At 40.2% G+C, this 12,595-nt stretch overlaps 1 protein-coding gene across 4 annotated transcripts in view; it reads left to right on the forward strand.

Annotated features, from left to right (window-relative positions):
- Nucleotides 1–12,595, forward strand: part of TRPM6 (transient receptor potential cation channel subfamily M member 6) — a 161,114-nt gene that overhangs the window by 112,559 nt on the left and 35,960 nt on the right. For all 4 annotated transcript variants that reach the window (XM_073345123.1, XM_073345124.1, XM_073345125.1 and 1 more), the window contains 5 exons: nt 209–383; nt 2,321–2,435; nt 3,908–4,107; nt 9,689–9,821; nt 11,679–12,577. In XM_073345123.1, the coding sequence (XP_073201224.1) occupies nt 209–383; nt 2,321–2,435; nt 3,908–4,107; nt 9,689–9,821; nt 11,679–12,577 (1,522 nt within the window). The remainder of the gene's footprint in view (nt 1–208; nt 384–2,320; nt 2,436–3,907; nt 4,108–9,688; nt 9,822–11,678; nt 12,578–12,595) is intronic.

Raw genomic sequence — 12,595 nt, forward strand, 5'->3', positions numbered from 1 at the left:
AGTTCCTCATATTTGTCACTTAAAAAGAATGGCTCAGGTTTGGGAATCTCCCTCACATCCTCAGCCATGAAGACCGATGCAAGTAGTTCATTTAGTTTTCATATATTATTACTTAAATACATACATGTGAAAGCTCTGATTTGTACTCCCACTCAGAATGAATATCACTATTTTAATACAGCTATCTGTATTTCATTTTTCCATGCAGACAGCAAACATGTTCTATATTGTATTTATGATGGCAATAGTGTTGCTGAGTTTTGGGGTATCACGAAAGGCAATCCTTTCTCCAGAAGAGCCTCCCAGCTGGACTCTTGCACGAGATATTGTGTTCCAACCCTACTGGATGATGTTTGGTGAGGTCTATGCTGCAGAAATCGATGGTAAGTGATCTTGATGGGACTACTAATGTGCTTAAAGTTAAGTATGCGCTTAAGCGCTTTGCTGGATTTGGGCCATACAGTTTGGACCAACAATAAAGTCCATACTTTATTGCCAAGAAGGCCAATGGCATTTTGGGATGTATATGTAGGGGCATTGCCAGTAGATCGAGGGATGTGATCATTCCCCTCTATTAGACATTAGTGAGGCCTCATCTGGAGTACTGTGTCCAGTTTTGGGCCCCACACTATAAGAAGGATGTGGGAAAAATTGGAAAGAGTCCAGTGGAGGGCAACAAAAATGATTAGGGGACTGGAACACATGAGTTATGAGGAGAGGCTGAGGGAACTGGGATTGTTTAGTCTGTGGAAGAGAAGAATGAGGGGGGATTTGATATTTGCTTTCAACTACCTGAAAGGGGGTTCCAAAGAGGATGGATCTAGACTGTTCTCAGTGGTAGCTGGTGACAGAACAAGGAATAATGGTCTCAAGTTGCAGTGGGGGAAGTTTAGGTTGGATATTAGGAAAAACTTTTTCACTAGGAGGGTGGTGAAACACTGGAATGCGTTACTTAGGGAGGTGGTGGAATCTCCTTCCTTTGTGATTTTTAAGGTCAGGCTTGACAAAGCCCTGGCTGGGATGATTTAATTGGGGATGGTCCTGCTTTGAGCAGGGGTTGGACTAGATGACCTCCTGAGGTCCCTTCCAACCCTGATATTCTATGATTCTATGATACTAACTCAAAGCATGTTGGTTTCAGTGTGCATCTAATGTTAACTGGCTATATCGTGCATTATCAGAAAGGAGAATAATCCCTTTAGGTTTCAGAGTAACAGCCGTGTTAGTCTGTATTCGCAAAAAGAAAAGGAGTACTTGTGGCACCTTAGAGACTAACCAATTTATTTGAGCATGAGCTTTCGTGAGCTACAGCTCACTTCATCGGATGCATACCGTGGAAACTGCAGCAGACTTTATATACACACAGAGAATATGAAACAATACCTCCTCCCACCCCACTGTCCTGCTGGTAATAGCTTATCTAAAGTGATCATCAAGTTGGGCCATTTCCAGCACAAATCCAGATTTTCTCACCCTCCACCCCCCCACACAAATTCACTCTCCTGCTGGTGATAGCCCATCCAAAGTGACAACTGAGAGTTGTCACTTTGGATGGGCTATCACCAGCAGGAGAGTGAATTTGTGTGGGGGGAACTGAGAGTTGTCACTTTGGATGGGCTATCACCAGCAGGAGAGTGAATTTGTGTGGGGGGGTGGAGGGTGAGAAAACCACTTGATGATCATGTATATAAAGTCTGCTGCAGTTTCCACGGTATGCATCCGATGAAGTGAGCTGTAGCTCACGAAAGCTCATGCTCAAATAAATTGGTTAGTCTCTAAGGTGCCACAAGTACTCCTTTTCTTTTTGCAAATCCCTTTAGGGTCTTTGTTAAATCAGCTTTAGAGCCTATAAATTTAACCTTGTAAATGAAGTCACAAAGCCCATGACAGAGCACATGGGAGCTAGTGACAAAGCATTTTTCATTCAGGGGATCCTGCTTTGGAATGAATTTCTGGAGGAGATTAAGTCAATCCAAAATCTGACCACCTTGAATAAATACTGCAGAGCCTTTTCACCACAGCAAGAATTACACTCATAACATTGAACCCCCCATCTACCCAAACAGCCCCCCACAAAAATCAGTAAGAAACAAGTGTTTGTTGATTTGTGATTTGAAGAGGTCTAAGATTTTTCTTTAAAACAGAGGGAAAACTCCTCAGTTGGTATAAATTGGCACAGCTCCTCTAAAGTCACTAGGGTTTCCCTGCTTTACACCAGATAAGATCTGTCCTTCTACAGTGAAACACATATTAAATATTAACCTACCATGGCTATGCTGATTTATGTGGTAACTGTGGTTTTCATTTCCTTCCTGTGAAGCTTGTGAAGTAAATGAAGACTGCCCTCCTGGGTCCTTCCTGACACCATTCCTCCAAGCTGTATACCTCTTTGTACAGTACATCATCATGGTCAACTTGCTGATTGCTTTCTTTAAGTAGGTACCAATGATACGTTGTTGCAAAACCAAACCAAACCAGTGGCTATGCTGCCAATATTTCTACAGGAGGCTCCAACAAAAGCCCCCCCCCCCCCATTAGCCTATGATAAACCCCGAACTTCCAGGGTGTATTTGTGCTTGTAGATAGGTGGAGGTTTCTGTCATTTGGTGTAGTCTAATCCACCCTAAATAAAAAATCCTGATCTTAATCATTATTTTTATGAATCATAGGGGGTGAATTTATCTCTGGCAACCTTTGCATCCAGAGATGGAGAGTGCCATCAAAGACAGAGCAATCACACCAATTTCTCTTCCAGTTTGGTGGTGGAATTTTAATAAGAGGCTCCCTGGAGACCCCTCCATTGCACAGTTAGTTTTTTTTATTCTATAGTTTCAATATTTCAGTGGAGAAATTTTTTCAAATCTATTTCCAGCCATAGATTTTAAAAAAAATCAACTTGAAGAAATGCAGTGATTAGACTTCAAGGCAATTGAATGATCAACATCCATCTTTGTTTCCATTCCCAAACAGAAATTCCTGTGCGGAAATTGTGGCAAGGCATGGATTTCTTTTTCATATATAGCTGTGAAATTGCAGTGTGAATTATTTCTATATTTATATCTTCAATAGCAACGATGTGCTAAACCCAACAGTTCTGCAGTTTGGTTTCTTTCTCATGGGAGACAAATATTGGTTATCCTCAGTACAGATTTAGCTGTACATCTAATTATTCTCTCAGAAACAGAACTGGTGTTGTTATGATTCACTTCTGGGTCTTCGAGAGCCAGGTGTGACCGGGAAATTATAAATAGATTGAATTGAAAGCTGTGCCTCAAGACTGAAGGTCGCTTTCCAGAGCATTGGCTGTTGTTGTACAATACACTGTTGGATGTTTTTTCGGTGCCAAGTTTAGCAGTGTCACTGACCCCCAAAGAACCCTTTGCAGGAGAGCCTTTTGAACGGCTGCCTTCTGCTGTAGGGTGTTGGTGGAAGGAGACAGAGAGAGGGAAGTGGAGGAACTAGTACTGAAGAACAATTTCCATTTTGCAGCATTGTTTTGTTACAACCATTTCCCTGGCTGCCAGTCCTGATTCCTACGTTTAATCCAGTTCAGATATTCAGGCAATGTTGAATTCTTGAGACTATTTGACAGGGGAGGAGGGAACTGAAACACTCTGGTTGAGATTTTCAAAGCCACCTCAGTGGGTTTGATGCACAATTCTCTTTAATTTTAATGGGAATTGGATATCTAGATCTGTGAGGCAGCTTTGAAAATGTCAGCCTCTGTGCGTTGTCTGCCTCTACCTGCTGCTGCTTTGTTAAATTAAAGTTGCTAAACTGATTTACCCCATTTTAGGATTGGGTGCTTTGTTTCAATAGTGCAGTGTATCTGGAGACAGGCATCTTGTGTTATTATGTGTTCCTCACATGAACCTCTCTCTTTTTCTCCCCTCTCTCTGTTTTACAGTAATGTTTATTATGATATGAAATCCATCTCAAACAATCTCTGGAAATACCATCGTTACCGCTACATCATGACGTATCACAAGAAGCCATGGCTGCCACCGCCTTTCATCATTCTGAGCCATATTGGCCACCTCATAAGCCACATCTACCACCATCGTCCCTCAAATGAGCTGGATCAAGAGGAAGGCGATGTTGGACTAAGTAAGCAGAGGGCAGGTTTTCCAGGCCTTCTGCTGGGGAGCCTACAGGAATAGGTGATCAGGGATGTTTTGCTAGCCTTCCATCACCTTGTTGGTGGGCTTGATAGTGAAAAGGACACTTGTTGAGGTTTGTACTGTAAGCCCTAATTTGGCTATCAGCCCAGACAAGTAAGGGGTTGTGTCACCTCCAACCCTACAATTCTGGGTGGCTTAAATGCCATGTTGCTCTGCCTCACAGCCCTGATGCTAACAGCCCACATACAAGCATGTAGGTCACACCCTGGCTTCCACCATCCAGTTACTTTGTGCAGAGTGAGCCCAACACCACCCCAGTTCTGAATTTCTGCCATACCCTCTGCTGGTATGACAATTTGCTGAGGTTTCCAGAACTGTGAGTTACAGTGTTACCTGATTTCCCTAAGCAAGTGAGTGTTTTTGCTACTGCTAACATTTGTGGGAACTTGTCAGCAAACTCTTAGGATTCTGCCAGTCCAAACCTTTCCTTTCAGACAACGATCAGTGAACCCCAATTCCCGAATCCCTCAGCGCTGACCAGTCCTCTCCTGGAACATTGACAGACATTACATTTGTTGCTCCTTTAAAGAGACAATATGCTGCAGCTTACTAATTTAATTGGGGTTTGACGAACAGCCTTATTTCAGTCACAGCATTGAAATGGTTTATAGTAAAAGTAAAGCAAGTTTATTTAACAAAAGGACATGGAAGTAAGTGATACCAAATATAAGGAATAAAGATGGACTGGGTTACAAGCAAACAAAAGTAAAAATACACTTATAAGATTAAAAATTAATTTCAGCAAGTTGCAATCTTTGCCTCACCTATATTTGGTTCCCAAAGACTGCAACCCTCTTGGTTGAAGGATGAAATGTTCTGTGGTTTCAAGAGCTCTGGACCCTTGAATCCCTCAAGTGAGAGAGAACTCAAATGTCTTTTTGCCCCATCATATCACCCCAAAGTTCATTGTCTCTGTTTCAAGGGCCAGGAAGGCTTCCTGGTATTCTTTCCTTCCTGTGAATATCCTATCTCCCTGCTGATTCATATGTGTTAGGGTAACCTCTGAGACCTTATCCACTCAGGGGTATGTTGGGATGGCTTCTGAGACCATATCCACTTGGTAGCCCCTGAGACTTTATCGTTTCCCAAGAACTCAGCTCGACTCCAGACTCATTGCTGAGGTTCGTTTATTAGCATACAGTCAAACTATATGGAGCTGATGAGACTCGTGTGGGGATGGGTACAGTGTAGACCACACATAGAGAGTACAAAATTATTAATCAGTTTATATACACATTCTGAAACAAACTGCCACATGTGCCTTCTATTCTACATAGTATCGCATGCTCTGTGACTGGCTCATTAGTTTCTGGGAAGCAATCTCTACCCAGATCATGAGCTGTTCATGCATCGCACATATGCCATCTCTTGCATATTGCTTATTGCCCTACTGTCTCTTTTCTACTAGCTACATATTTTACATATTTACAAGGCTACTGTGAATTCATACTTTGTTCATTGTTGCACTTCCTTGTTCAGAATAAATCTACACTGAACACTTTTTTTTCTTTCATAGATATAACTTTTTCAGTTTAATCATACGTTTTTCTCTTTTTGTTTGTTTTTAAGGTGTATTACTCAGCAGCATATTCCCAGAACCACAATGGTGGCTATAAATTGTATACACATTAACAACAAACTTAATGTCTGCACTATGGTTTGGAGGCTAACCTCCTTTAGGATAGCTCACCATAGGTTACCTGTTTTTGCAATGCTGGTATAATCACCTCACTAATTTGTTTGGATATGAGTTGCATGATGGTTACCAGCTGTTCCAAAGTGCATTCTGCTAAACCCTGATTTTTATTTCTACTATTTCCTGAACCAAATGAATTTCAAGTTGATTACTGTATATACCACATGCAATAGCCTTGCACATATTATTACCCTGATCAGCAGTTCTGGCTGTTAAGCTTTTAAGATCCAGGCTTAAGGGAGGATTCCCAAACTTGGCTATACTTTTAAAACATCCTTTTACCTATATTTCAGTTACATTATTTTAAAAAATGATAGGAGATAATGTTTGTATCACCACAGGAAATTAAGGTGTGAAACAGCACATGGGCCAATTAAAATAACATTCCTCGGGTCCATACTGGAAGTAGTCCCCTTCATCCGCTAAACACTACTGCCATTCCCAGTATACATAGTGTTTATTTCACCAACTTACCAGCATCTCATCTATACTGTGCAATTTGCAGACTGCTGCACCAGAGTGCTGTTCCACACGCCGGCAACTTTGTCCGTAAGACATTACACATGCACATGTAAATATGCCCCAGGTGCAAACAGAAATACAAGTCTGGGGCTTTGCAAATGTAGTCACTGTCAACAATTTAGGGCGAAGGGTAATCTAGTGAATATGGCACTGGACTGAGACTGAGAACTCCTGGGTTCAATACCCAGTTGAGCCACAGACTTCCTGCATGATCTTAAACAAGTTGTTTAATTTCCCATCTGTAATATTGGGATAAAATGTCCCTACTTCACAGGATTGTACCTACATTCATAAATTTAAAAGCTGGACAGGGCCATTATGGTCGTCTAGTTTGACCTCTGGCATAGTACAAGCCTCACCCAGTAAGACAATATTCAGTAAAAATCCATTAATGATTCAGGTCCTAAGATACTATATGATGAGGCCATATAAATACCTAAATAGGCAGAGATGTCCAGTAGTTAATAATGGTCAGGAATCTGTGCCTGATTCTTCAGGGAATGCAATTTCTGACCTATGCACCTGACTTATTGTGCAGTGCTGTACACAGGTGGAGTTTTCCTTCTTGGCTGCTATAGCAAGCAGGCAATGATGAGAAGAAGCATGACATTTGATGATCCCATCTCAGCGTGAGTAAATAAAAGCTGCTTTTCGATTTAAAGGAGCAATAAAATGGAACCATTCAAAAGATTTGGTTATGTAAGTGAACAATATAAGTAACAGGAAATTCCTGCCCAGCTAGTTTCCTGCCCACATCCAAAATATCCTCTTTAAATTAGATACCAATGTTGATGTTATTAGCTCCAGGATGCTCTATTCCATCGTAATGGACAACTTTATGCTTTTTGAAATACAGTGCATTGCAGTATGCATTCTTTATGCTTATAATGGGGTGATCACAAACACATCCCAGGTTATTGCTAATCTGTGCTTGCTGTGCTGAATATGCATTCCTAAAGATATCAGCCATGGTCAGAACTGATAACTGACTCTACATTCAAGATTAACTAGTCAGAGTTTAACCACTTCACTGCTAGTCGTTGTTTCAGCTCCTGTGCTGTGGAAGGAAGCCACATCATTCCTTTGAAGTAGTAATGTTCCTCTGGAATATTTGCATGCCATAAGTGAATATTTGCATGCCATAGCTTGTTTGTAGGGCACAGAAAAGTAAAAGAGCTGTTTAGCTCACTTAAAGTTTCTTTGAATAGAGAGGCTATTGACTTGGCTTCACACATTTTTTCAGAAAAGCAGTTATTTCAGGTATTTGAATTTGCTTACAAAGCCAAAACTATATCCAAAACCGCTTGGCAAGATTTTTCTGCATCAAGTTAAAGTTCTGTAGGTGAGTGTCTACCCAGGACATAGGAAAACAGTGCCACCGAGTGGAAAATGAATGCATATACAAAGGCATGGTGAGTGGAATCAGCCAGGCAAGAGCAGAAAGGTCATGGGAAGGACCTATTAGATTACTGAGTACATTCCACTGCAAAGAAAGATGTAGTACTCCAATAGAGGATGTACCATGTATTACAAAGACACAATAAAATATTTTAACATCAACCTTTGCTAGCCATTACCTCACAGTTTCCACACAGTTACCACAGTGTAGTGGGAAACTATGGTATCTCAAAAAGAAAAGGAGTACTTGTGGCATCGTAGAGACTAACAAATTTATTTGAGCATAAGCTGTCGCTCATGAAAGCTTATGCTCAAATAAATTGGTTAGTCTCTAAGGTGCCACAAGTACTCCTTTTCTTTTTGCGAATACAGACTAACACGGCTGTTACTCTGAAACCTATGGTATCTCAGACACCACTATGTGGACACAAATGCTGTCCATTGCAGTACAGCTGCTAAAGACAATGGCAAAAGGGAATTTGCAGACAGAGAGAAAGAAAATTAGTTCTATTTTTTTAAAGAAATTTTTGCCAAATGCATTGTGTGAATGGAGATAGTATAGTTCCCAAATCTGAGAATCCCAATACATGAAGAAACATATCTCTGGAGTGTTGAAATCCACTTTGAAGTTGCTGGAAAAAAATCCAAAGAAAAATGAATTTAGAAGAAGAAAACAGTGAAATATCCTGAAGAGAAATTCTCCAGAGACTGACTAATTGTTTGATACTGTTTACATGTCTTAGCAGTAGCTTAGACTTGACCAATTCTGTGAAAAAATCTTTTATTGGTCTACTGTAAGAATAGTCTCAAAGCATGCCAAGCTTGTTACATGTGTCTGGAGTTGTACATTTAAATATGTATTGCAATATCCCTTGGTTAATATTTGTATACATATGAATGTTTGAAAGCAATTAAGTGAAAAAGAACTCCATGACTACCTATCACACTGAATGTTTGAAAGAGCTCTGGTTGCTATAGCTGGCGTAAATTCTCTTTAGAAATGTTTTGAGACAAGGTAGAGCAGTCATATGAAAGAAGAGCCTCATAAGTAAGTCATATAGTGGAAAGTATTGGCTATTAAGTATAACTATATAAACATAATGCATGAAAATACTGGAGAGAAAATGTATCCCTAAGATCAGTTATTTGGCTGTGCGTTTTCAAATCTTTTTATAAAATGAGTCAACATGCAAGAGGGCTTATATCAGCTACCCTTTCTCTCCTTGGATTGAGAAAGATGCTATAAAGCACATAAGCATATATTTGGAGTGTACACACATCACCAGTCTCCATATATAAGCACAATTTCAAGAAACAAAAGGAAATATATTTTAACAAAAAGAAAAGGAGTAGTTGTAGCACCTTAGAGACTAACCAATTTATTTGAGCATAAGCTTTCATGAGCTACAGCTCACTTCATCGGATGCATACTGTGGAAAGTGTAGAAGATCTTTTTATACACACAAAGCATGAAACAATACCTCCCCCCACCCCACTCTCCTGCTGGTAATAGCTTATCTAAAGTGATCACTCTCCTTACAATGTGTATGATAATCAAGTTGGGCCATTTCCAGCACAAGAGTGGGGTGGGGAGGGAGGTATTTTTTCATGCTTTGTGTGTATAAAAAGATCTTCTACACTTTGCACAGTATGCATCCGATGAAGTGAGCTGTAGCTCACGAAAGCTTATGCGCAAATAAATTGGTTAGTCTCCAAGGTGCCACAAGTACTCCTTTTCTTTTTGCAAATACAGACTAACACGACTGTAACTCTGAAACCTGCCATTATGCAAGGCACTATATTTTAACAGTTTCTTTCTTTTTTAGTAAAGCAGGACAAATGCATTTCTTTGTCGGTATGTTTGGTACCAGCTATCATCTTATTTGTTTAGAACTCTACCTGAGTGATGAGGAGTTAAAGAAACTTCATGAGTTTGAGGAGCAGTGTGTGGAGAGGTACTTCCATGAAAAGAATGAAAGCTTGAATTCCAGTGACAGTGAAAGGATCCATGTGACATCAGAAAGGTATGAGGGATTTGCTGCTGCTGAAACCTACCTAGAATGGGATATCCATTGCAGTATAAAAGACTATCGGCTAACAAATGTTTTGAGTACAAAGTATGGTTGCTCCACTTTATGTGTGCAGGGAAAGAGGAAAGGGCTTATATAGCCCTTTCTCCCACCCTACATCCATAATGTATCCATTTAAACTAAGTGCAAAGTGTGGCTGGTTAATGCTTCTGGCAGAAATGCACTCCCACATGTGTGCAGTACATGAACAGTTGAGGGTGTGGCTAGGGAATTGCACCATTTTACCTTTGCAAACTATGTACCACTAAGAGGATGGTAGCGGGGTGGAGGATATGCAACATGTTTTTATTTGCAGGCTTATTAATTACCAGTGATAAACATTCTCCTCACAGTGACCTCACATTCTCTTTACAGTGACCCTAGATGATGTATACCTATCATTCATGATATGGAGGCCTAATATCTACAGCCCGTATGGAATTACCTTTGTTATAGTTTCAGCTACACTTCCTCCCTCTAGTCATAATGTGTCAAAGGTGTGCTAGTTGGGACTTCCAAAAGCATGAGTGCTGGCCTAACTAAGCTTCCTCATTCCCCACTTTGTGTGAAAATCTCACACAAAGTGTCACCATTGAGCTGTTAGCATCAATTTGTTTTGCCTGGTGAAATGTAGCCCACTTAACACACTATCTACTCATGGACTTCATTTTCCATATACCAAACCAAAATGCATACAACAAAATGAATGAATCTTATTAAAAAATGGCTGATAAAAAGATAGATTTGTCCATATAGCAAATTTCTATTATACCAGGAAGATCTGAGTTAATTGAAAACTGAACTGATAAACAATAGATCAGTTAAATTAAAATGTATTTAGCAGAATAGAAAGAATCCCTCTTAAAAGAATACTGCTTAGATGAATAACATTTTTGGATCACCAAGGTTTCTTTTGTAGCATGATTTCTGTTCAGCACAGCTGCTGGTTTAGATTCTTGGAGGTATACACTGCATCCTTTAGATACCATGCTGCTAATAGAATGCAGTTCCTCTTGTGTACTGCCTACCGCTAGGTTAATTCCTTTGTACATTGATGGGATGACATATGGAGAGATTATATGATCTGATCTATCTATAGCTAGAACTAAGGAAATCATTTAGTTAAAATTAACTTATTGAATCATTTCAGGTTGGGAACTTCTCACAATGTACATTAAGGGTTTGAAGGCCTTAAAATACTTTGCTTGACTGGCAGATGAATTCTACAGAGAAAGTAAAAGTTAACATTCAGATGTATAAAATATGATCAAGGTGGCAAATAGATCCTTTGAAAAAAGTTCTTTTCCTGCTAGGCTTTTATATGTAAGAAATGAAAAAAAGTAATCTGTAGTCCTGTGAGCCCTTTTAGAGTGGGTTTTTTTTTTTTTTGCACAAGAAAGAAAGAGACCTCTGAAGACAGAAGGGCTCACAAACAATTTACCCATCCTTTCTGGTTCTCTCTTATTCTCCATGATCATTAACTTTGTGCCAGGGAGTGGTGGTTGATTTGAATGTGTTAATTATTAGAGGAGATTACTCCCAATGGAAAAGTCAGTGTAAAATTCATTTTAGGCTTTCTAGCTTTTAGCTCAATAGTTCTGAATGTAGATCATGAATCAGGTTAGTTTATTATCACATGGAGGTGTTTATGAAGATGGAAATCACGGTAGAAAAATAGGAGTGGATTGCTTAATTATAGAATGGTAAAGATTTCCTCTGTTTTAAAGTTTTCGTTCATCATTTGGAATAAAGAAATAAAATAATACAAAGATTTCTGCTTTATTAGTTTAATATGGGTGTGTTTTTCCCTAGAGTGGAGGAGATGTTTTTGCTGCTGAAGGAAGTGCATGAGAAGGTGTTCTACATCAAAGACTTTTTGCTTTCCCTGGACAGCCAGCTAGGACACCTGCAGGACCTCTCTGCCTTGACTGTCGATACCCTAAAAGTCGTTTCTGCTGTAGACACACTGCAGGTAGAAAAGGCCCTGCTGGCTGAGACAAAGCACCGAGCCTGTAGGAAATTGCCACATAGCTGGAATAATGCCATGTATTCAAAGACTTTGAGCAGTTTGGAATGTTTGAATGATAAGAATTACAACTACTACAGCATGCCTCCTTCCATTCTAAAGAGCTTGGCAAGAAGACAGTGGCGATCAGAGTGCCATAGCCACATTGTTGAAACTGAGGACTACAAGGAAATGAAGATAGCAAGCATCCAGATAAAGCAAGAAATAGAAAGTGACACGCTCACTTCTGGGGTATCCTCTGAGAATAAATCAACCCCTGGATATGGACAGTTCCTCTTGGTCCCTACTGGTCATCAGGGAGCTGCTTCCACTGAAGAGGTGCCCTCACACCACCCCAGTGAGGTAACCAGAGATGGTTATGTGAACTGGGGGTTCTCTGAAGGGGATGAAAAAGGAGTTTTATGCAGTGAGAAAAGGCAGAAATCATGCATTCATTCCTCCTGTAACAATGACTGCAACTGCACCCGTAGCACTCCACAGCATGTCCAGATAAAAGCATCAAAATCCTTCTCTTACAACTCAGACAAATCAGGATATGCCAGTGACACCTCAGAGCCTGAGCCCATGTGCCAGCGCAACACCATCTTCTGGATCAACCCACTCAGGAGAGACTGGACTATCCACAAGAGCAGCAGCTTTCAGTCCCTCAAGGGAAAGAAAGTGGGGAAGACCTGCAAAACCAAAGGTAGAAATCTTATTTTAC

Source organism: Lepidochelys kempii, chromosome 5, assembly GCF_965140265.1.
Source record: "Lepidochelys kempii isolate rLepKem1 chromosome 5, rLepKem1.hap2, whole genome shotgun sequence".
NCBI lineage: Eukaryota > Metazoa > Chordata > Testudines > Cheloniidae > Lepidochelys > Lepidochelys kempii.